This window comes from Salmo salar, chromosome ssa11, assembly GCF_905237065.1.
Source record: "Salmo salar chromosome ssa11, Ssal_v3.1, whole genome shotgun sequence".
Taxonomy (NCBI): domain Eukaryota; kingdom Metazoa; phylum Chordata; class Actinopteri; order Salmoniformes; family Salmonidae; genus Salmo; species Salmo salar.
In genome coordinates, this window is record NC_059452.1 from 30,512,501 (window position 1) to 30,539,003 (window position 26,503).

Genomic DNA, 26,503 nt, shown 5'->3' on the forward strand with positions numbered 1-26,503 from the left:
TTCAGCTCCGACACCTCCCTCCCTCCCTCCCTCCTCTTTCCTCTCGCTCCTCACCCCCCTTCAGCTCCGACCCTCTCCCTCCCTCCCTCCCTCCTCTTTCCTCTCGCTCCTCACCCCTTCAGCTCCGACCCTCTCCCTCCCTCCCTCCCTCCTCTTTCCCCTCGCTCCTCACCCCCTTCAGCTCCGACCCTCTCCCTCCCTCCCTCCCTCCCTCCTCTTTCCTCTCGCTCCTCACCCCCTTCAGCTCCGACCCTCTCCCTCCCTCCCTCCCTCCCTCCTCTTTCCCCTCGCTCCTCACCCCCTTCAGCTCCGACCCTCTCCCTCCCTCCCTCCCTCCTCTTTCCCCTCGCTCCTCACCCCCTTCAGCTCCGACCCTCTCCCTCCCTCCCTCCCTCCCTCCCTCCTCTTTCCCCTCGCTCCTCACCCCCCTTCAGCTCCGACCCTCTCCCTCCCTCCCTCCCTCCTCTTTCCTCTCACTCCTCACCCCCTTCAGCTCCGACCCTCTCCCTCCCTCTCTACTGCAACACACCACGTTCTTTAGGCGCATGCCTCTGCCAAGTTGTTTCCCTTTGTTTCTCTGGTGTTGCCATGGCAAGGCTCTGTGCATGTGTATATGAGTGTGTGTGTATATGAGTGCATTCTCACACTGGTGTAAACTACAGCTCTTAGAGGGTGTGTGAGAGAGAGAAAGAGAAGAGATGTTGGAGCGGGAACAGCGATGGTCAAGGTCATGGGCGGCTTTTGGGCCATGATGTTCAGTGGTGTCTCTGCTCTGACACGGCTTAGGGCCCACCCACCCACGCCTGCTGTGTACCCAGCACACCAGGGCCCAGAGAGCCGCTTGGCCGTTTGTTTAAACAAGGTCAACACACACACACACACACACACACACACACACACACACACACACACACACACACACACACACACACACACACACACACACACACACACACACACACACACACACACACACACACACACACACACACACACACACACACACACACACACACACACACTGTATGCTCAGCCAGTATATGGTTCTGTAGGTCTGCACAAAGCTCAGTAACTCTTTCCCCTTTTCTATCCCTCTCTTCCTCCCCCCGTCTCTCCCCTTCCCTCTGCTTGAAGCTGAAGGCTATTTCCCCCTTCTCTTTACCATCCCCCTCTCTCCCTTTTTCTCCTTCCTTCCTCTCTCTCTCGCTCCAATTCAAAGCGCTTTATTGGCATGGGAAACATATGTTGCATTGCCAAAGCAAGTGAAATAGATAATAAATAAAAGTGAAATAAACAATATAAATGAACAATAAACATCTCCCCCTCTCTCCCACCACCAAGTTCCCTCTCCCTGTCGTCTCACTGCACACTAACCCTGATTACATCAAATGAGAGTGGAGCCTCACAGCCTACATCATGTTTACATCAAATAGAGCCTGGGGCCCGACAACAGCTCCGGTCGGTTCACACAGTGCAAACTGCAGAGCAGGGCGTTGCATGTTTCCCTCTTTATTACCCATCCACGCCTATTGAAAGAGTCAACAAAGCCATGCCACAACAACACAGAGGAATAAAGACTACACACAGTGGAGCAGAGGGGGACTGGTGTAGAAAAGTGACAACGCAGCAAGCCACATGCTTTATATGTGACAAAAGCTGCTGGTTATGCTGTATAGAAATAGAACCACAGTCGCCGGTAGTCAGAGAGGGGGTTCGTGATATATCAAAATCATTCTGTGTGGCCAGAGGGGGAAACGTAATGCGCTCTTGGACAGCCTCAGCCCATCTTGTCTTTCAAATCCCATTTTCAGACACCATGGACTCATTTAGAGTTATTAAAAAGACTGAACGTTAAAGACTAAATGCAAGGGCTGCAATATAAAACATTTTATATTTAGTGTTTTTGTTTACAGAAGCCTTTTACCTAATACACAATACTGTAAGTGTAAACTGTAGTGGAGCGGGTTGAGAGTTTCAAGTTCCTTGGTGTCCACATCACCAACTAACTATCATAGTCCAAACACACCAAGACAGTTGTGAAGAGGGCAAGACAACACCTTTTCCCCCTCAGGAGATTTGGCAAATTTGACATTGGTCCCCAGATCCTCAAAAAGTTATACAGCTGCACCATCGAGAGCATCCTGACCGATTGCATCACCGCCTGGTATGGCAACTGCTCGGCATCCGACCGTAAGGCGTTTCAGAGGGTAGTGCGTACGGCCCAGTACATCACTGTGGCCAAGCTTCCTGCCATTCAGGATCTATATACTAGGCGTGTCAGAGGAAGACCCAAAAAATGGTCAAAGACACCAGTCACACAAGTTATAGACCGTTCTCTCTGCTACCACATGGCAAGCGGTACCGGAGCACCAAGTCTAGGACCAAAAGTCTCCTTAACAGCTTCTACCCCCAAGCCAAGACTGCTGAACAATTAATCAAATAACCACCCGGATTATTTGCATTGACACCCCCCCCCCATTGTTTTTACACTGCTGCTACTTGCTGTTTATTATCTATGCATAGTCACTTTACCCCTACCTACATGTACAAGTTACCTCGACTAACCTGTACCACCGCACATTGACTCGGTACCAGTACCCCCTGTATATAGCCTCGTTATTGTTATTTTATTTAGTTACTTTTTATAATTTTTTACTTTAGTTTATTTGCATTGTTAGTTAAGGGCTTGTAACTAAGCATTTCACGCTAAGTTCTACACCTGTGTGTGTGTGTCTGTATCCATGGCCCTACTGTGTAACACTGTGGATCTCCTTTTCTTTGTGTCGAAGCAGCAAGCGCACAATTAGGCTGGTTAAATATGCACATGGATTGCTAAGCCAGAGGCTTTGGACTTACCCATCTCCTAGCAACAGGTGTGCCTGACAATTATGGTCTGCCTGCCCAGCAGTTTGGCTAGCCTGTGAGGAGAAGCCCTAGCTTAGCCTAGCGTAACCCAGGCTATGTTTACATTAGAACAGCTTAGCGTAGCATAGCCTAGCGTGGTATCCACTGGAATAAGCAGCATTCCACACAGAACACAGTGGTATGAATCACCTCTGTCCAAACAGTGCCATGTAAACAGTGTCACATTGTTTTGCTTTTGTTTGTCTGGCTACTGTAGGTTTTAGTTAGAAGATGACTGTTATGACATGCAGACCCGTGGCTTTCTTTCTGTTGCACTCTATGGTTTATTTGGGGGGGAGACACGGACTGAGGAGACGTTACATTTTTGACGTTCCCTTATACTACTCATTAACCTATTGTAGGATATGTATGTGCATGTAAGCCCAAGGGAACAGTTGGGTGGCCGTTTGATCACAGTGTGGATAAGATCAGTTAGTCTTGCATGTTCCTCTCATGTAAATGACGCTGCCCTGCCTGATAACCTGGTGACCTTTGGGGTTATGGGAAGGAGACCCTGTAGCTAGCGACCTTTCAAATCTACTAAACAATATGGGGGATGAAATAAAAAACACTAATTTAAGATGAGGCCCCTCAAGCAAACACATGCCTGTTGCTCAAACTAGGTGAGCAGCATTATCAGTGAAGTACACGTCCTATATAGAGGCATGCTTTAAAGCTGCCTTTCTTTTACTTTGGTTAGCAACAAGTCAACATACGGCAGTAAAAACATGAATGGTAACAGTAGCAGAAAACAGAGACAAGTCCACCCTTCCCTTTCAGGTGGTGGGAGGACCAGGATATTTTAACAGCTTCCCGCCTCAGGCACACAACCTCTACCATTATAACTGCATCTGTGGCCCACTGTGATAAGAGAAAACAACAGACAAAGCCTGGCTGGCTTCTGCCATATAAACAGGGCTCGGTCACAGAGAGTCTAGACAAATAGAGAGATGATAGGGAGACAAGCCAGGAAGTGCTTCAGGAACAGGACCGGTAAAATTAGCATAAAGCAGATACTGTAGCATGAATAATGTAGGCTGATTGGCTGAGGGGGAGACACGTACGCACACACCTACATGCCCATGTCCGCACGCCCGCCGTCTGTCCTGCTCCTTCTGCCCAGGGATGTAGTGGTAAAAAAAATAGGTTGGGTTAACTCTGATCGCCGGTCGCAGTGAAAAAAGTCACGCTTCCTGTACTTTCAATGCATTTTTCCGCAAAAGGTGAGTAAACTGTTTTTACCGTCCACTACACCACTGCTCCTCCCCTGCGCTACAGCTACCTACAGTAGCTCTGATACCCGACCCGAGTCTGAAGGGCCCCAACATTATACTTCAGGTTAAGGCCTATTTTTTCATCAACCAGGGTACGGGCCGGGCACCCTCCTGTCTCTGTACAATCATATCTTACCATCATAACATGGTGTCAGAACTTCTTATAAAATATAAAACCAGAACATTGTCCAAGTCAACAGGATAGATTATTTCACTGAAAATAATAATATTCCGTAAGTTTTGGTAGGAGTTTAGAGTGACGAAAAGTTGCCAGCTAACAGCTCTACCACGTCTCATGAGCAGCCCAAGCTGGGCCGTTGCAGAGAGCGGATGCAGCGCAGCGCAGGGATGGAGCAGGGGAACAGACAGAGGTGAGCAACTCATGGAGAATGTTAATTCTGATTTCGGGTTCGGGCAGGGCCTTATATTTGTCAGAAGCAATCGGGCCCAGGTAGGGTAGGGCCTGAACGTCGTGGGCATGGGTAGGGTAGGGCCTGAACGTCGTGGGCATGGGTAGAGTAGGGCCTGAACGTCGTAGACATGGGTAGATTAGGGCCTGAATGTCGTGGACATGGGTAGGGTAGGGCCTGAACGTCGTGGACATGGGTAGGAGTAGGGCCTGAACGTCGTGGGCATGGGTAGGGTAGAGCCTGAACGTCGTGGACATGGGTAGATTAGGGCCTGAACGTCGTGGGCATGGGTAGGAAAGAGCCTGAACGTCGTGGACATGGGTAGGGTAGAGCCTGAACGTCGTGGACATGGGTAGAGTAGGGCCTGAACGTCGTGGGCATGGGTAGGAAAGAGCCTGAACGTCGTGGACATGGGTAGGGTAGAGCCTGAACGTCGTGGACATGGGTAGGGTAGAGCCTGAACGTCGTGGACATGGGTAGGGTAGAGCCTGAACGTCGTGGACATGGGTAGGTTAGAGCCTGAACGTCGTGGACATGGGTAGGTTAGAGCCTGAACGTCGTGGGCAAGGGTAGGGCCTGAACGTCGTGGGCATGGGTAGGGAAGAGCCTGAATGTCGTGGACATGGGTAGGGTAGAGCTTGAATGTCGTGGACATGGGTAGGGTAGAGCCTGAACGTCGTGGGCAAGGGTAGGGCCTGAACGTCGTGGACATGGGTAGGGAAGAGCCTGAACGTCGTGGACATGGGTAGGGTAGAGCCTGAACGTCGTGGGCATAGGTTGGGTAGGACCTGAATGTCGTGGGCATAGGTTGGGTAGGGCCTGAATGTCGTGGGCAAGGGTAGGGTAGAGCCTGAACGTCATGGGCAAGGGTAGGATAGGGCCTGAACATCGTGGACATGGGTAGGATAGGGCCTGAACATCGTGGACATGGGTAGGGTAGAGCCTGAACGTCGTGGACATGGGTAGGGTAGGGCCTGAACATCGTGGACATGGGTAGGGCCTGAACATCGTGGGCAAGGGTAGGGCATGAACGTCGTTGACATGGGTAGGTAGGGCCTGAACGTCGTGGACATGGGTAGGGTAGAGCCTGAACGTCGTGGACATGGGTAGAGTAGAGCCTGAATGTCGTGGACATGGGTAGGGTAGAGCCTGAACGTCGTGGACATGGGTAGGGTAGAGCCTGAACGTCGTGGGCAAGGGTAGGGCCTGAACGTCGTGGGCATGGGTAGGGCCTGAACTTCGTGGACATGGGTACGGTAGGGCCTGAATGTCGTGGACATGGGTAGGAAAGAGCCTGAACGTCGTGGGCATGGGTAGGGTAGGGCCTGAACGTCGTGGACATGGGTAGGGTAGAGCCTGAACGTCGTGGACATGGGTAGGGTAGAGCCTGAACGTCGTGGACATGGGTAGGGTAGAGCCTGAACGTCGTGGACATGGGTAGGGTAGAGCCTGAACGTCGTAGACATGGGTAGAGTAGAGCCTGAACGTCGTAGACATGGGTAGGGTAGAGACTGAATGTCGTGGACATGGGTAGGGTAAAGCCTGAACGTCGTGGACATGGGTAGGGTAGAGCCTGAACGTCGTGGACATGGTTAGGGTAGAGACTGAATGTCGTGGACATGGTTAGGGTAGAGACTGAATGTCGTGGACATGGGTAGGGTAGAGACTGAATGTCGTGGACATGGGTAGGGTAGAGCCTGAACGTCGTAGACATGGGTAGGGTAGAGACTGAACGTCGTGGACATGGGTAGGTTAAAGCCTGAACGTCGTGGACATGGGTAGGGTAGAGCCTGAACGTCGTGGACATGGTTAGGGTAGAGCCTGAACGTCGTGGGCAAGGGTAGGGCCTGAACGTCGTGGACATGGGTAGGGCCTGAACTTCGTGGACATGGGTACGGTAGGGCCTGAATGTCGTGGACATGGGTAGGAAAGAGCCTGAACGTCGTGGGCATGGGTAGGGTAGGGCCTGAACGTCGTGGACATGGGTAGGGTAGAGCCTGAACGTCGTGGACATGGGTAGGGTAGAGCCTGAACGTCGTGGACATGGGTAGGGTAGAGCCTGAACGTCGTGGACATGGGTAGGGTAGAGCCTGAACGTCGTAGACATGGGTAGAGTAGAGCCTGAACGTCGTAGACATGGGTAGGGTAGAGACTGAATGTCGTGGACATGGGTAGGGTAAAGCCTGAACGTCGTGGACATGGGTAGGGTAGAGCCTGAACGTCGTAGACATGGGTAGGGTAGAGACTGAACGTCGTGGACATGGTTAGGGTAGAGACTGAACGTCGTGGACATGGGTAGGGTAGAGACTGAATGTCGTGGACATGGGTAGGGTAGAGCCTGAACGTCGTAGACATGGGTAGGGTAGAGACTGAATGTCGTGGACATGGGTAGGGTAAAGCCTGAACGTCGTGGACATGGGTAGGGTAGAGCCTGAACGTCGTGGACATGGTTAGGGTAGAGACTGAATGTCGTGGATATGGGTAGGGTAGAGCCTGAACGTCGTGGACATGGGTAGGGTAGAGACTGAACGTCGTGGACATGGTTAGGGTAGAGACTGAATGTCGTGGACATGGGTAGGGTAGAGACTGAATGTCGTGGACATGGGTAGGGTAGAGACTGAATGTCGTGGACATGGGTAGGGTAGAGACTGAATGTCGTGGACATGGTTAGGGTAGAGACTGAATGTCGTGGACATGGGTAGGGTAGAGCCTGAACGTCGTGGACATGGGTAGGGTAGAGACTGAATGTCGTGGACATGGTTAGGGTAGAGACTGAATGTCGTGGACATGGGTAGGGTAGAGACTGAACGTCGTGGACATGGGTAGGGTAGAGACTGAATGTCGTGGACATGGTTAGGGTAGAGACTGAATGTCGTGGACATGGGTAGGGTAGAGACTGAATGTCGTGGACATGGGTAGGGTAGAGACTGAATGTCGTGGACATGGTTAGGGTAGAGACTGAATGTCGTGGACATGGGTAGGGTAGAGACTGAATGTCGTGGACATGGGTAGGGTAGAGACTGAATGTCGTGGACATGGGTAGGGTAGAGACTGAATGTCGTGGACATGGGTAGGGTAGGGCTCGGGCTTCATTTTCCTGCCTGTACAGGGCTCTGCCATGGACCCCTTCCCAGTGGCATGCTCTTGTTTTTCTGTTGACATAGCAGCTCCTTGATCTGGGGGAGGGGGGGTGTATGTGTGTGTACGTGTGAGTGTGTGTGTGTGTGTGTGTGTGTGTGTCTTGATATAGACAACAAACACAACAGTCACAAAAGGAAGCTGCCCACACCACGGCCAGATGGCAGTCATGGCGTCAGTTGATGACATCACGAGTCCCAACACCTGAGTCAGTCGACCCCACAGGAAGACTGGCGCCATCAGAGCAGAAGGATGCAGTGACACACTGGTGACACTGAGGGACCAATGTCCTCCTACGGCTAGGGACTATAGGCTTAGTTACAGACCTACACCTGGAGGGAAAAGGCTGTTAGTCAGTCTGTTGTTAGCCTAGTGACTGACCCTTGATGACTCCCCTTTTCACCAGGGCCTACTGCATATTCACTCAGAGTGTGACTGCTGATATAGGATCAGTTTTGTCTCTTACATAAAGAATTCATAATGAATATGATTTTCTGGACCGGTTGGGACCTGGTCCAAGATCAGCACATCTTACCTGAGACTTTTTGTAAATACTCTAGCAGCACAATGTGTCTTGGGCCTGTATCAGTAAGGCAGGTGCTTAGGTTTTAATCAAAACAACAGTGTTTCTGTGAAAACAAATATAACAGGACAGCCTCTTGGTCCCACAGTGTTAAAGGGGGAAACAGAGTGTCAATATAACAGGACAGCCTCTTGGTCCCACAGTGTTAAAGGGGGAAACAGAGTGTCAATATAACAGGACAGCCTCTTGGTCCCACAGTGTTAAAGGGGGAAACAGAGTGTCAATATAACAGGACAGCCTCTTGGTCCCACAGTTTTAAGGGGGAAACAGAGTGTCAACAGAGAAACAATGAGGAAGTTCTGTTTAGTAAACAAGGTCAATGCCACTAGACCTGCCTCATCAGAGATGATATCATCCACCATCACATGTTCCTAGTATTATACTGGTCTGGTGCCCCATAACACACGCGCACACACGCACACACACACACACACACACACACACACACACACACACACACACACACACACACACACACACACACACACACACACACACACACACACACACACACACACACACACACACACACACACACACACACACACACACAGAGAGGAGCGATATAACACTACAAAAAAAAGGAATGAAATAATCTTATAGCCAAATAGCTCCCTTCTGGACTAGGAATGAGGGCAAACACAGCCAATGCTCGTATGGGTTCAACATTCTGAAAGCTAAATTATGCATCGTCACACATGGTGGGGTAGAATGAGAGTTTGCAGTTGAAATGGTTCAGCATTAGCTCTGACTGATGGAGGAACAGGACCCAGTCTGTATAATTCGCCCTGAGATGAGAGTTGGCATAGTTTTTAAGAAACTATGCTGTATGGAACAAATGGTCAACAACATTTGCATCAAAATAACCAATGATGACAACCCCAGTGAAAGATTAAAGAAATGAGCGGTTCTGGACACCAAACTGTGGTCTTCCTCTGGTCCACATTCTTAAAGGTCACTTCAATTAGAAGAGTATTACATTGGGGTTGCTGTGGGTACCAGTGTATAGTTCCATTAAAACCCCAACTAAAAGATGATCCTGAGGGAGTGGACTGGAATGACAACCCACCTCCTGGCTCTTATAAGCAGGGTTATTGTTGGGTTATGCAAACACACACTCCAAGCAGGGGCATTGTTGGGTTACACACCACTGGTCATGGCACATGATGCAGTCCGCCCGGCTTCAGTCACCACACAAAGGATCCCTGTCCCCTGAGCATAAAATATTCACCCGCTGCCTGGCTCTGCTCTGGTTGTCAGCTGGATAACAGAACGGGAGCCCTGGGTCAGGAATGTGGCGCTACATAGGTACTGTAACAGACCTCAGATCAAATAGTATTCAAAACCTTTCAAAATACTTGGGAGCCTTTTCTTGAGCCTGCTTGGATAGGAGTTGTAGTTGGACAGGGTTTGGACCTTTGGAACTCGTCCTTTGTAGCTCAGTTGGTAGAGCATGGCACTTGTAATGCCAGGGTAGTGGATTCAATTCCCGGGACCACCCATACGTTAAATGTATGCATGCATGACTGTAAGTCACTTTGGATAAAAGCATCTGCTAAATGGCATATATTATTATATACAAGTTAAGTAACAGAAATATTTCAAATACTATTTGAACCCAGGCCTGGTACAGTAGTAAGGCTGAGGCTCACTCTGCCGCAGTCTCTGGGGTATCACATGACAGACAAACTAATTGGGCTTCGGGTACAGTGACTGCGATGATGTACCCTGTCCTGCTTGGTGTGCCTGCGGCAGCAGCTTACCCTTTCTACCTGTACAGAGTGAGGGGTGGGGCAGTTATTGTTTGGTAATACTTACACATAATACTTTAATTCACTAGCATTGGCTGCCGTAACCTAGACGGCTGTATAAATTGACAGTTGAGGTACTGCATGTTGTGACAGTCCCAGTTTTGGCACCAGTCCTGATTCTACAAGGCACGGGCGGTCTATCAATCTGATTTTTTTTTTAAATGTACATGTAAACTTTATTTAACTAGGCAAGTCAGTTAAGAACAAATTCTTATTTACAATGGCGGCCTACCCCAGCCAAACCTGGGCGATGCTGGGCGATGCTGGGCTCTATGGAACTCCCAATCACGGCCGGATGTGATGTAGCCTGGATTCGAACCAGGCACTGCAGTGACACCTCTTGCATTGAGATGCAGTGTCTTAGACTGCTGCACCACTCGGTTGTCCTTCTCCAGACTGTCACTGTCAGTATAGATGCAGGTCTCCTCCAGAACTGAACTGAGCTGCACTACCTCTTGTAGTTTACATCAGAGAGTTTCTTTAGTTCTACTTCCTGCGTCCAGGTTGCTACACCGACATCATGGTTACATGACTACGGTGATAGTTTCCCTGGTGGTATAGGTTAGATTCAGAAAGGTTTACCTTATGCAATCAAAGGTGTTATCACGTGCTCCACTAAGGCAGTTATTTATCTTTAAATTATGTGGGTAAAACAAAGTGCAAATTAAAAGTAGGAATCTCGGAGCATCGCACCATTTGGTGCAAAAACTCGACTTACCCAGTTGCGGCCCACTTTTTGGAAGCAAACCACTTGATTTCGTCTCTGCATTATATTGGCATCGAACATGTCACCCTCCCTAGGAGAGGGGGTGACCTCGACAATATATTGTTAAAAAGAGAGGCTGCCTGGATCTTTAATTTAAAGACCCTTGCTCCCTTCGGTCTCAACGTAGACTTTGATCTGAAGCCATTCTTGTGATAATTGTGATTTTGCTATTGTAAATGTTTATAGGCTTATGTAGCCAAATTGTATCTATGATCGTATGCTATCCATTTATGTTTTTTGTATGCTATTTTAATATATGACAATTAACCAATGATATCAGGCCACACCCGGCCATGATTACAGACACCTGTGTGTGTCCTTTGACACTATATAAACTAGTCACCCGCAGTGTTTGTCATTATACCCTGATGAAGACAGCTTGTCTGTCTAAATGTTGGATATTAGGTTATTACATTTTTGCATCTGAGCTCCTAGAGTGTGCGGCTCTCCTTTAATTTTTCAAGTGTTCCACTCCGCTAGCCAGCGCATCGCCTAAATAGGTGTGCGTTTCTTTCGCCTCTAGGTTTACCTTATGTAACACACTGCAGGGCAGTCAGGCATCATGCTAACAGACAGGCACAACAAACTGGCCATGACCTACTGTATACTATGACCTAAAGAGCCATTTGACCTGTGTTTTGCCAGCTATTAGGTAAGGTTGGTTACACCAGCTGGTAATAACTGAATGTTTTGGTTATTCTGATTTCTATGGGTTATTCACTGACCATGTACTAGGCCAGTGAATTAGTGAGGAAGGTCCACCCGCTTTAACAATGTTGATGCCAGGGGCCTTTGAGCCCTGTCTGGAAAACAATCTAGGGGAAAGACTACAATAAGCTATATGGTCTTACCTTGACAACAGGATGACCACCTGATGCAGCTTTGATCGCCCCTCTGCTTCCCTCCGTCTCGTAGTGCGCTCGGTGGTGGGCCTTGGGGTGCACCTCAACCTTCAGCTCGTACTGGCCAAACAGGTGGGGTAGGGGCCAGTCCAGGGGGGGCAGGGAGGAGGTCCTGGGGACAGACCGATACAGAGACAATAAGGGTACTGATGGTTTGGATAACAACAAGATACAGATCACCTAGGCATTACCTAGGTGATCTATGGATAACAAATAGATATAGCCTATATCACCTAGCATTTCTTGTCTTTTGGGAAGACATTACCTGTGAGCCGCTGTGACTACATAACCATCCTATGGATAACAAAAAGGCTCTATAATCAGAGATTTAGATCTAACATATTAGCTAGCAGGGGCAGGTATGAGCTAGTTAAGCCGGCTGGATTCATTCAAACCTGCCTTGGCAGCACAGCACAGTAGCTGTTTACAAACTACTGCCAGGCCAGCACACCCACATGTCCTATTCTGAGAACTAAGAGCATTTACTTGTAAGATGAGTGAATTTTAGTATAGAGAACCACTCAACTATCGCAATTGTATTTGGTCAGGGAAAAGAGGTTGTGCTTTTAACATAAATATGCTACTGGAATGTAGGTTTGACTGCCCTTAATCAAAGAGAATAAGTACATAGAAGAACCAATGCAATGACACATTTTGTATGGTAATACAAAGAAGTGAGGGCACAACAGGTTGTGCTGAATCATGACCTCTGGAAACATTGTGGAGGATCACACTAGGCCTACACTAGGTCTGAGTGACACAGAGTACAGTGTCTAAATGGGGCTGTAGGCTATGTGTTCAACCCCATCAGTCAGACAGTGAATCATAGGAATTCCCACCAACATTAGGCTAACCATACTGAAATAATCACACTTGTAATAGGTCATGCAGGGACTGTAACTAGCAGTGAATCATGAAGGGGTTTTACACTATAAACGGTATATAGATGGATGGAGAGTATGGTTGTGTTGTTCAGCACTAGTATGGATGAGGCTGTGTCACAGGAGAGGCTGCAGGCTGATGGGGGTTTTTCCCTCTGTATGTTTTTATCTATGTAGGGCACAATCATATTTGAACAGCTGCACTCAAAAATAAACACTCAATCTGTGCCCATCCACACAGACAAACTGTCTCTCTCAGTGGGTCTCTGGGTAGCTTGGCTGGTCTATGGCTCTATTGAGCTAGAACCTACAGAGAAATACTGTTCTAAAAACCTATTTAGGCAAATTATTGTCAAAACTATTTAGGATGTTAGTAATTCATCATCTACTAGCCTATACACTGAATCTTCATGAAAAAGACTTGGCTACATTGAGCCAGTTATAAAGCCTTGGCTACATTGAGCCAGTTATAAAGCCTTGGCTACATTGAGCCAGTTATAAAGCCTTGGCAACATTGAGCCAGTTATAAAGACGGGGCTACATTGAGCCAGTTATAAAGCCTTGGCAACATTGAGCCAGGTATAAAGCCTTGGCTACATTGAGCCAGTTATAAAGCCGGGGCTACATTGAGCCAGGTATACAGCCTTGGCTACATTGAGCCAGTTATAAAGACTTGGCTACATTGAGCCAGGTATAAAGACGGGGCTACATTGAGCCAGGTATAAAGACGGGGCTCCATTGAGCCAGTTATAAAGACGGGGCTCCATTGAGCCAGTTATAAAGCCTTGGCTACATTGAGCCAGTTATAAAGACGGGGCTACATTGAGCCAGTTATAAAGACGGGGCTACATTGAGCCAGGTATAAAGACGGGGCTACATTGAGCCAGTTATAAAGACGGGGCTACATTGAGCCAGTTATAAAGCCTTGGCTACATTGAGCCAGTTATAAAGCCTTGGCTACATTGAGCCAGTTATAAAGCCTTGGCTACATTGAGCCAGTTATAAAGCCTTGGCTACATTGAGCCAGTTATAAAGACGGGGCTACATTGAGCCAGGTATACAGACTTGGCTACATTGAGCCAGGTATAAAGACTTGGCTACATTGAGCCAGGTATAAAGACGGGGCTACATTGAGCCAGGTATAAAGCCGTGGCTACATTGAGCCAGTTATAAAGCCTTGGCTACATTGAGCCAGGTATAAAGACGGGGCTACATTGAGCCAGTTATAAAGACTTGGCTACATTGAGCCAGGTATAAAGACGGGGCTACATTGAGCCAGTTATAAAGACGGGGCTACATTGAGCCAGTTATAAAGACTTGGCTACATTGAGCCAGGTATAAAGACGGGGCTACATTGAGCCAGTTATAAAGACGGGGCTACATTGAGCCAGTTATAAAGACTTGGCTACATTGAGCCAGGTATAAAGACGGGGCTACATTGAGCCAGGTATAAAGACTTGGCTACATTGAGCCAGGTATAAAGACGGGGCTACATTGAGCCAGTTATAAAGACTTGGCTACATTGAGCCAGTTATAAAGACTTGGCTACATTGAGCCAGGTATAAAGACTTGGCTACATTGAGCCAGGTATAAAGACTTGGCTACATTGAGCCAGGTATAAAGACTTGGCTACATTGAGCCAGGTATAAAGACGGGGCTACATTGAGCCAGGTATAAAGACGGGGCTACATTGAGCCAGGTATAAAGACTTGGCTACATTGAGCCAGTTATAAAGACTTGGCTACATTGAGCCAGTTATAAAGACTTGGCTACATTGAGCCAGTTATAAAGCCTTGGCTACATTGAACCAGGTATAAAGACTTGGCTACATTGAGCCAGGTATAAAGACTTGGCTACATTGAGCCAGGTATAAAGACTTGGCTACATTGAGCCAGGTATAAAGACTTGGCTACATTGAGCCAGGTATACAGACTTGGCTACATTGAGCCAGGTATAAAGACGGGGCTACATTGAGCCAGGTATAAAGACGGGGCTACATTGAGCCAGGTATAAAGACTGGGCTACATTGAGCCAGGTATGAAGACGGGGCTACATTGAGCCAGGTATAAAGACGGGGCTACATTGAGACAGTTATAAAGCCTTGGCTACATTGAGCCAGTTATAAAGACGGGGCTACATTGAGCCAGGTATAAAGACTTGGCTACACTGAGCCAGTTATAAAGACTTGGCTACATTGAACCAGGTATACAGACTTGGCTACACTGAGCCAGTTATAAAGACTTGGCTACACTGAGCCAGGTATAAAGACGGGGCTACATTGAGCCAGGTATAAAGACGGGGCTACATTGAGCCAGGTATAAAGACGGGGCTACATTGAGCCAGGTATAAAGACTTGGCTACATTGAGCCAGGTATAAAGACGGGGCTACATTGAGCCAGGTATAAAGACGGGGCTACATTGAGCCAGTTATAAAGACGGGGCTACATTGAGCCAGTTATAAAGGCTTGGCTACATTGAGCCAGTTCAGGAGCTCTCAGTATGTGTTTCATACAGCATGATACAGGTGTTCCTGGTCTGTTAACAGTTACAGGGAGACACAGTTTGCTCGAACACAGCACTGTGCAGTACAAATGGGGAGAAATGAAACGTGTGTGGGTGTGTGTGCGTCCATGATCTATGAGTAAGAGGAATGATACACATCACAGTAAGCTGTCCTAGCAGGCAGACATTTACACCACATTATGCCTCTCTCTATAGTAACTAGCCTAACCACGAAGGCTAGCCTAACCTTCTCCGCTAGTCAAAGAAAGTCACTAACCATTGTCTATTGTTTCTTTATGTGCCCCGTCAGGTCGTGGCAAAACTAAAATTGTGCTTTCAACAGGCCATGCTATGCCAGACAAACATGCCACATAGAAATGCCCTCCACTCAGCCCTCACACAGCATGCAGACCACAGACACCAAATAAAATCAATGTTAACTTTGCTAAAGGCCAGGGAACTCAAAAAGAACTCAACAGAGTAGCAAAACATGAGTCAGTCAGTTTTTCCCTATACTCCATGTCTCCATCAGAAGCTGGGCAGCTGGCTGACTCCGGACACCATCAGTCAGGCTAAATGGGAGAAATGTGGTGGCTGGCTTTCTTTGGAGCCGGTTCACTGAATAAACTGTTGTCCAGAGGAAAGAATGACATTTGAAGAAAAATAGAAGCACGTGTCTCTAACATTGTGGTCAATGAGGGGTATTGTACCACTGGCATCTGTTCCCATGCCATTTTGAATCAAAGTAGGCTATAGGATAGCCTGTCCTTTTAGCCTAGATTCCCCCACAGCACATGGCAGAGGAAAGCCCCCATGAATATAATCACATTGCATGCTATAAAGATGTACTGCACGAGTCACAACTATTCTAAATAAAAAGGTAGGCTTCGCAGACCCAGATCAAGTCTATTCCTGGACTTCGAAGCCCTTTGAATAAGGATTCTCCAATGAGCATACTTTGTAGTCCAGAAGTAATCTTAATCTAGATCTGGGAAACCGTCTCTCAAGGTTTAAGGCCTAAAAACAACAGTGGCTTGTCTCGTATCCTCCAATGCCACCGACATAACACCGGAAGTGTATGTTTTCCCTGGCCAGCGGCCACAGTAACACAAGAGGGGTTTGGTAGCTAGGAAACCTGAGCGTTGTGGCGGGCGGAGGGAGCGGGTTGGAGCAGAGGTTGGAGCCTGGATTAGCGTAACCTTTCTAGGGTATGCTGCTCCGTACCGCGGGGCTCTGGGGCTCCCAGTCTGGTGCTACCAGTCACCACCTGCGGCCTACAGCCGCTCCCCTGTACATCTCTCATTCTTTATTTAACTTTTATTTAACTAGGAAAGTCAGTTAAGTACAAACTCTTATTTACAATGACGGCCTAATTGGAGGATGAGAGCTGCAGTAGATATCTCAGATAGGGGGTAGTGAGGCCAAAGAGGGTTTTATAAATAAGCATCAACCAGTGGGTCTTGCGACAGGTATACAGAGATGAACAGTTTACAGAGATGTATAGAGTGCAGTGATGTGTCCAATAAGGAGCATTGGTGGCAAATCAGATGGCCGAATGGTAAAGAACATCTAGCCGCTCCAGAGCACCCTTACCTGCTGATCTATAAATTACATCTCTGTAATCTAGCATGGGTAGGATGGTCATCTGAATCAGGGTTAGTTTGGCAGCTGGGTTGAAAGAGGAGCGATTACGATTGAGGAAACCAAGTCTACATTTAACCTTAACCTGCAGCTTTGATATGTGCTGAGAGAAAGACAGTGTACTGTCTAGCCATACTCCTCCCAAGTACTTGTCTTAGGTGACTACCTCAAGCTCTAAACCCCCAGAGGTAGTAATCACACCTGTGGGGAGAGAGGCATTCTTCTTACCAAACCACATGACCTTTGTTTTGGAGACGTTCAGAACAAGATTAAGGGCAAAAAAAGCTTGTTGGACACTAAGAAAGCTTTGTTGTAGTAGTGTTTAACACAAAATCCGAGGAGGGGCCAGCTGAGTATTAGACTGTATCATCTGCATATAAATGGATGAGAGAGCTTCCTACTGCCTGAGCTATGTTGTTGATGTAAATTGAGAAGAGTGCGGGGCCTAGGATCGAGCCTTGGGGTACTCTCTTAGTAACAGACAGTGGCTGAGACAGCAGGTTTTCTGACTTTATATACTGCACTCTTTGAGAGAGCTAGTTAGTAAACCAGGCCAAAGACCCCTCAGGGACACCAATACTCCTTAGCCGGCCCACAAGAATGGAATGGTCTACCGTATCAAAATCTTTGGCCAACTCAATAGAAATAGCAGCACAACATTGCTTAGAATCAAAGGCAATGGTGACATCAGAGGACCTTTAAGGTTGCAGTGACACATCCATAACCTGAGCGGAAACCAGATTTCATACCAGAGAGAATACTATAGACATCAAGAAAGCCAGTCAGTTGATTATTGACAGGTTTTTCCATACACTTTTGATAAACAGGGCAACATAGAAATTGGCCTATAACAGTTAGGATCAGCTTGATCTCCCCCTTTAAATAAAGGACACAGCGTGGCTGCCTTCCAAGCAATGGGAACCTCCCCAGAGAGGAGAGACAGGTTAAAAAGGTCAGAGATAGGCTTGGTGATGATAGGGGCAGCAACCTTAACTTCTCTAGGGTAGGGGGCAGTATTTTGACATCCGGATGAAAGGTGTGCCCAAATTAAACTGCCTGCTACACAGGCTCAGAAGGTAGGATATGCTATACTATTATTATGATATACTATTAGTAGATTTGGATAGAAAACACTCTGAAGTTTCTAAAACTGTTTGAATGATGTCTGTGAGTATAACAGAACTCATATGGCAGGCAAAAACCTGAGAAAATCCAACCAGGAAGTGTGGAAATCTGAGCCTTGTAGTTTTTCCAAGTGATTCCCTATACAGTATACAGTGACTTAGGGTTCATTTTGCACTTCCTAAGCCTTCCACTAGATGTCAACAGTCTTTAGAACGTTGTTTCATGCTTCTACTGTGAATATGGAGCGAACAAGAGGGCCTGGAGTCAGATGAGTGAGGAAATGACATGAGCTCAGAGGCGAGGGCTCAGATCAGAACATAACATCCTAAAGATTGATGCTATACATCGTTTGACATATTTCTACGAACGTAAATCTAACTTTTTTTTACTTTTCGTCGTGACATTTTCGCGCGCTTCCTGCATTTGGAGTAGTGGACTGAACGCACGAACAAAGAGGAGGTATTTGGACATAAATGATGGACTTTATCGAACAAAACAAACATTTACTGTGGACCTGGGATTCCTGGGAGTGCATTCTGATGAAGATCATCAAAGGTAAGTGAATATTTATAATATTATTTCTGAGTTTTATTGACTCCACAAAATGGCGGGTTTGGTTTCGTGTCTGAACGCTGTACTCAGATTATTGCAAAGTATGCTTTCGCTGTAAAGTTTTTTGTTTTAAATCTGACACCGCGGTTGCATTAAGGAGAAGTGTATCTATAATTCTTTGAATTACAGTTTAATATTTTATCAACGTTTATGATGAGTATTTCTGTAAATTGATGTGCTCGTTCACCGGAAGTTTTGGGAGGCAAAACATTTCTGAACATTACACACCAATGTAAAATGGGGTTTTTGGACATAAATATGAACTTTATCGAGCAAAACATACATGTATTGTGTAACATGAAGTCCTATGAGTGCCATCTGATGAAGATCATCAAAGGTTAGTGATTAATTTTAGCTGTATTTCTGGTTTTTGTGAAGCCTCTCCTTGCTTGGAAAATGGCTGTGTGGTTTTTCTTGTCAAGGTGATGTCCTAACATAATCTAATGCTATGCTTTCGCCGTAAAGCCTTTTTGAAATCGGACAATGTGGTTGCATTAACGAGAAGTGTATCTTTAAAATGGGATATAATAGTTGTATGTTTGAGAAATTTGAATTATGAGATTTTTGTTGTTTTGAATTTGGCGCCCTGCTATTTCACTGGCTGTTGAATAGTGTGTCCCGCAGGTGGGACGGTCACTCCCACATACCCCAGAGAGGTTAAAGAAGAAAGGGTCTAAACCATCGGACCCAGATGTTTTTTGGGGGTCAAGTTTAAGGAGCTCCTATAGCACCTCAGACTCCGTGTCCGCCTGCAGTGAGAAACTTTGTAGCGGGGCAGGGGAAAGAGGAAGGAGCATCGGGGCTAGTCGCATTAGAAGGGGTGGGAGATGAGGAAATGTTGGACGGGCAAGGAGGCATGGCTGAGTCAAATAAGAATCCTGACTTAAGTGGTGATTAAAGAGCTCAGCCATGTGCTCCTTGTCAGTAACAACCACATCATCAACATTAAGGGACATGGGCGGCTGTGAGGAGGGTTTATTCTCCAGGTTTTTAACCGAGAGAACTGCTCCTTAAAGTAACTAACTTTGGCCTTCCGGATAGCCTGAGTGCACTTATTTCTAATTTGCCTGAACGAGATCCAGTCAGCCTGAGTATGCGTGTGCTGAGCCATAAAGCCTTTCTTAGCCCCACTAAATGTCATATCAACCTGAATACCGGTATGTGAATATGTATGTCTATGGTTAGCCCTGAGGTGGGATGGACTAGCCTGGTTACAGATCTTTTTGTGCAGTATAGCCAACTACAATGGTCATTTTCATGCCCATTGTCTATACAGCAAACAGATCTGGGATCAAGGTATAGGGAGGGCTCCCTGAATCCACCCCCAGTCTGTCTGAGGCTCAGACTCGGAGCCCCCTGCCCCATGCCATGCCTCAGTTTCCTCCACCACCAGCCACTGAACACTGACAGCCACCCAGCAGACAGACGCCAGGACCATCTGTTCAGCAGAACACCTCCCAGACACAGCTTCTCTGACTGGAGACTGGGGTTGTCACAATACCAGTGTGGCGATACTACAATACCACATTTTCCTTGGTAAAAAAAATAACAGGAAGCAGACTAAACTCTATGGTTGTTTAAAAAAAACATTTCATTTTCTACTATAGGACTGAAATTATGTCTGCTTCATTTCTTGTTTCCTTGCCACAATACTTCTGAGTATCGCGATACTGGTATCTAGGTGACAACCCTGTTGGAGACACTTCCAGAACCTTCTACAGCAGACAAGAGAGATCACCCCACAGTCACAGCACTCACTACATCCAACAGTGGAAGCCTACTCTAGTCCTAAAGACCTAATCATTTTGTAAATAGTGGTTTATCCTAGATATGAATATATTCTTGTAGCAGGGCATTAGACCACTATAACAAGGTACAGTGTTGACCCCTTTCTGGAAGGTGTCGGTGAATGGGAAGGCAGACTGTGGTGTTTCAGGAAGGCTGGGTTAGATGGTGGTGGTGTGGCCCCTCAGCCATATGTGACCTGTGCCGATTTATAGCGCTAGGGGCCAGAGCACACAAACAAGGCTGAGACTTCATCTGCTGCACACATTGGGAGAGCAGAGAAGGGAAACTTTAACCCGCTCTTTCTGATAGAAGTCAGTGCGTCACGGCGATCAAGAGCTTCTGGTTACGCCGATTTCCAGATAAAAAGTGTGTGTGTGTGTGTGTGTGTGTGTGTGTGTGTGTGTGTGTGTGTGTGTGTGTGTGTGTGTGTGTGTGTGTGTGTGTGAGAGACGTGCGCATGTGCTTCCCCCCAGGCACCAACAACCTTATGTTACACTGTTGTGCTACTTCAGACAGCGCCATCATGTCTCTGTGGCTCATTAAATGTTTCAGCCCATGTGGGTCTAAAGAAGTGACCTAAAATTTGAGAGCATTGGAGTCAAACCTACAGACACAGTTATACCGGTATAACCTACAGAATATTATACTAGTGCACCCCTGATAGGTGCAGACTAAGTGCAGGGTAGTTCCCCTGTTCCAATTCAATTAGGCTACATAATTGTAACTCCGGAGCTCTGGATATCCGACTGCAAGCTCAAATTTGAGGAACGCTTGCCCAACTGTCCAAGCCATTGCATAACCAGGAGTGAACTGTAATCTATTGCTATTAAACTTGATTAAATGTAAGAATCTTCCTTCATAAAATAGTAGTACGAACAGTGTCTTAATGCTCTTATCGGGCTACTGAACATTTTGTTAATTTATCACTAATCCTATAAAGGTCCCATAAAGGTTCCTATCTGTACCTTTCATGTACTCTACCTTGACCTAGTAATACTAATGACTCTGATGAGTGTGTATTCATTCTAAATGCGACTAAAGCTAAAGATGAGCTGTGATTAGTGCCGCAAAATATCTTCCTTGGTTATTCCGATATCCTGGTTGGAGGATTCCCTCCCAGCTTATTCCCTCCTGATTCTGGGAATCCTCCAACCAACATTTCTGGGAAAGTTTGTGTAATTTTCCAACTCTATCTGTGATTGAGAGGGCAGGTACAGGAAGTGACATACCTGAAGATGGGTGTGTGTCCTGGTTTGGGTTTGTTCCATGTGAAATGTGAGGGCACTGAGAGAAACTGTTCCCCTGGCCCGTCCTTCTTCAGGGAGTGCAGGGTGTCTTCCAAGGGAGAGTCCATAAGGGGGGACCCGTTCCCAGAGTCGTCCAGGCCCAGGTCCCCCTTCCCCCCCATGGAGCATGTCCGGTCCTGGGAAGTCTTCCTAGTCTTGGAGGGGACGTCTGCCTCGGAAGGGCAGCACTGGAACATGCCCATGGAGGGGCTTCCTATCCAGGTGTCCTCTGTCACGCTGCCCCTTGGGGACGGCTCGGGGGTGGGGATCGGGGAGTGGTGTGGGGACACGGAGCCCACTGGGCAGCAGATGTCTGCACTTGAGTGGCGTCTCTTCCCGCAGGGTGAGGTGGGGCGTGAGAAGGGGCGGGACGGCGGCCGGGGGCTCAGCCAGTTCTCGTCGGTGACGGAGGTGCGTGGGGAGTGGCAGGGGGAGACTCGGGGGGACAGGGAGTGAGAGGAGTGGGAATGATGAAAGGCAGGATGGTGGTGCTGATGCCCAGCCCACAGACCCTCCTCCAGGACCCCAGGGTGAGGGGAGCAGCCAGGGGAGGTGCGGGGAGACCCCAGGGTAAACCTTGCCGCCGCTTCGTTCAGCTCAGAGTCCACGTCATCGTACACGTGGGAGAAGGACTCGCAGGACGAGGCGTCTGAGAACCAGCTCCTGGAGGACAGGGAGCTGCAGGGGGACGGGCTGAGAGTTGAGTCCCGGTACGAGTGGTCTAAGGGCAGGTACAGGTGGTCCCTGGACAGGGGCCGGTCCCCATGGTGGTAGTCCCCATCATTACCTCTAAGATTGACCTCGTTAGCATCCATCTCCTGCTGACAGCTGGGGGAGATAGAGGTGATCTGGATGCTAGGACACTCAAAGGCTTTGGGAGGCCCCCCACCCCCACCTGCAGGGCTGGATTTGTTTTTGTTGACATTGTCCTGGACCTCATAGTTGGGGTCGTACACCTTGTGGGACTGCAGGCGCTGATGGGGGGAGGAGCTGATGACTTGGGAGTGGGAGTGAGACTGCATGCTGCCATTGCGTGACTGGCCCATAGACTGGTTGTTGACCACGGACTGCTGGCCCACATTGAGGATGTAGAACGACGTATTGTCGTCAGGCTCCAGATCTGAAGAGGGAATGATGGAGAGAAAAAGAACCATAAGTCACCATCACAATAACCGCTCTATGGTCCATACAATACCTATTTGTATTATATGAGGAGGATGCTAATACTTGTGATCTGGCAATGCCTTTGAACTGAATTTATTTCAACAGAACATTACTTTTACCCCTATTCCTGTGAGATCTAAGAGCCACTGCACCGCCAGGGGAGTGATAAGGAAATACCCAGGCAAACAGCTCCACTATCTCCCTGACTAACACCTTTATTGGTGCTTTATTGCTGTGGTTTTCATTCTGCTAGCCTTGAACAGGAGTTGGCTTGACACACACATACACACATAGGAGGAGTTACTTTGCTTCGCTACAAACAAGGATAGTCCTCATCTACAACAGTAGGTACATTATGGTCTACTGATAGGCTACCTCCATTCCAGACATAGTCCTACATTCCAGAGGGGCGGGGGGACGATAGAGGTGTGTGTGTACGCGCGTGTTTAGACGGGCAGAAAAAAAAGGGCATGGTTCCAAGAGGGATAACCGATGAGCATCGCTCCTCAGGAAACAAATTCACACAACGGTGCATGCTCTCTCCTGTCATCACGGCAGCACCAGCACTCTAATAATACACATCGGCCCTGCCTCAGTGATGGTCTGGCCACACACAGGCACACAGACAGGCACGCACACACACAAAGGATAGGTGGCTCACAGACAACAACCTATTGTCCACCAACACCACTCTATTTGTAGTTATTGATAAACTGGCTGGACCTAACTGGGACACGAACACAGGACAGCGTCACTACACGCCCCTGGACTCACCACGAGAAATACACCATGTCACGTTCTATTGCATAGTTCTGTTCATTATTAGGACTTAGTACAAAGATGAAGAGAGTTTGCAATATTGAACCTATGTAACTTTGTGAAAAAATATAGTTCACTTTGAACTACTGCTGCAGCAGTAGTGTAAATCACTTCACATAGTTGTGCTGTGCTCTCCTGTAAAGTACAAATAACCTACCCAAAGGTGCACATAGGTCATGATATTTACACCCCCAGAGTTCATGTCATAGGCAATGGGGGTTGTGAAATTGCTGTTCGATTACAAAACACTTTCCACAAAAAAGCTTGTTCTTCAAAACAAAACACTTTGAAAGGATCTTGAAAGGACACAAATACTGTGCGTCAACACATTTAGGAAACCACAGTCTTCTAAAGCTAAAGATGAACAGAAATATCAGAATCAGACTGTAAAAGGGGACATTTTAGGAGAGGAGCAGCCTACACAATTCTCTCTCACCCACTCCCTCCCTCCCTCTTTCTCTCCCTCTCCCCCTCCCTCTCTCACTCCCTCTCCCCCTCCCTCTCCCCCTCCCTAACTCCCTCCCTCCCTCGCAGCAGTCTATTCATAGCTGCTCCACACTGGCCCTGCCTGCCTGTCAGTGTCACAAGACTGCTGTATCCTGTGACGACAGAGGGAGACAGCATCTGACTGATGGAGAGATAGACGGAATGTATGTGGTGTGTGTGTGTCTATGGAGGAGGACAACAGAGCGGGTCAACAGCCTGCTGCACTGTGCCGCCTCGACCCGCCCCCCGAGCCCTCAGAGGAAGGACAAGACAACACACTAACAAAGGCTGGATAGTCATACACTGTTGCTCTCCATAGCATCTGGATAAACACACACATTTACTTTGTGTTGGTCCGTTACTTTCTAGTCAAGTTTAAAAAAAGAAATCATTCAAAAGTAGTGTGGCACGGTATACTGAAACGTTTGTACTTTTCCGATACTAGAAGCTGAAAAACGATTTGGTACTAGAATTAGTATTAGTTTTGGTACTTCTGTCAAACGTTTCTCACGGTGTCTACTGATTGAGAGAGGATCAAGTCTATCAGTGCAGTCCCCTTATAGCACAAGAGTACGCTGCCTCTAGACTAGCTCTAGACTAGCTCTAGACTAGCCTGTCCTGAGGAACTCACTGGGAGTCTGGGCTGCATCACCACTTGCGCTGCACAGAAGTTAACATGCTTAAACGGCATGTAGAAATGTTGATTACTGTTCGCTAAACAATGTCCAAGAGCTACATAATACAACACTTTACAATGTAAGAAGATAATGTTACCGGTAGCTTCCAGCTTTGTAGGCAAACTTTCCTTGCTAGCTTACAGCTGAAGCTAACATCAATTCACTACCCTACTACCTTGTTTGTGATTACATGCAGTATACAAACCATAACTAAAATATTGCAGATTTCAAAGCTTATTGTCACCAAAAACTTTATTCATTCACTTAATCTCCCCCGCCTCAGTTTCTCCCAATCAAGATCATTTTTGCTCGAGCATTTGTCTCTCTGTGTGTGTGTGCGTGTGCGTGTGTGTGTGTGTGTGTGTTAGAATGACATCATGGGTCTTAAAGAGACAGCACAGACTTTTATCAAAGAAGAGATTACTTCTTCTATGCACATTTTGTTGATCAGTACAATAAAATAAGTCCCAAATGGATTGTTTTTGTATCTGCAGTCCCATGAAATCCATCAAAACAAGCTCAATAACTAAAGGCATGCACACATCCTACTGGATATGATTTCACCTGTATTGTAAATAGGTGTAGGCTAAATCTTGATTTACCCACTTTATCAATAGACTAGAGATTTTCCATTCAAATGAATTATTACCATTATGTTGTCATGTAGTTAGATAGTTATTTCTTTTACCAAAGTCAAATGGATTGTATAACTGACTCATTAATGCATACATTCCAAAATATAATGACATCCACTGCCATTCTGTGACTTTGGCTAATGCGCCTTCTGTTTTCCCTTGTGGTATTGTGATGGTATCAAGTATTGTGATAGTAAACTGGTTTTGGTATCAAAATCGAAATACTGGTATCGTGACAACACCCTTCAAAAGGCACAGGATTGGGCAGCCCTGGTAGTTTCCCACACAATTCAATAAATGAAGCCAATTCAATAAATGTCGCCAATTCAATAAATTGTCAACAGTAGAAAATGAATTAGACAAACCTGTAAAGGCCAATACTTTGTGAATCACATTGCATTAAAGAAATCCATTGGGAGGTAAAAATTGAAAGTGGAAAACAATTCAGTTTACATTAGCCAGAAGTAAGCACTCAAAATACATTTGCCTGGATATTTAAAGTGCAAAGTTGCAAATATTCATTATCAAATACATACATATTAAGGGGTTACTTTCAAGGCAGGCATTTGCAATTGCATATTAATTAACAAGAGCGGGTCCACAAATACACCTCAGTTATTAAAGATCTATTGGATATTCTCTGTTTCCAAGAGCCTGCTGGAAAGAGAAAAAACTATCTGCCGACTGTGTTGTACGTGTGTGTGTGTGTGTGTGTGTGTGTGTGTGTGTGTGTGTGTGTGTGTGTGTGTGTGTGTGTGTGTGTGCCACCTGTTGCGTTGTAAATGTACATCTCCCCCTCATTTAAATGCTGTTCTAAATGATTGAGGTGGCATGGCCAGCCATCAATTAATACTCAACCCTACCACACTGCAGGCTGCCAGCTCAGTTCATTAACATCACTCACTCAATGATGAGAGACAAGACAGAGAGACAGAGAGAGACAGAAATGGTCATCTCCCTGTCTTGTCTGTGACCACTGACAGAGATGCAGCTAGAACAGAGTCAGATACAACACATGAGCTAATTAACAAAGGAAGCAGTGAAGCCATCTGATCTCAATCCAATTTGCCCAACAGTGGGACATTAAAGATCTTCTGGT

At 47.0% G+C, this 26,503-nt stretch overlaps 1 protein-coding gene across 3 annotated transcripts in view; it reads right to left on the reverse strand.

The window, feature by feature from the left end:
- Nucleotides 1-26,503, reverse strand: part of LOC106562446 (nuclear factor of activated T-cells, cytoplasmic 3) — an 83,407-nt gene that overhangs the window by 39,219 nt on the left and 17,685 nt on the right. For all 3 annotated transcript variants that reach the window (XM_045689319.1, XM_045689318.1, XM_045689317.1), the window contains exons 2-3: nucleotides 21,567-22,743; nucleotides 11,738-11,900 (exon numbers count right to left, since the gene is read on the reverse strand). In XM_045689319.1, coding sequence (XP_045545275.1) covers nucleotides 11,738-11,900; nucleotides 21,567-22,743 — 1,340 coding nt within the window. The remainder of the gene's footprint in view (nucleotides 1-11,737; nucleotides 11,901-21,566; nucleotides 22,744-26,503) is intronic.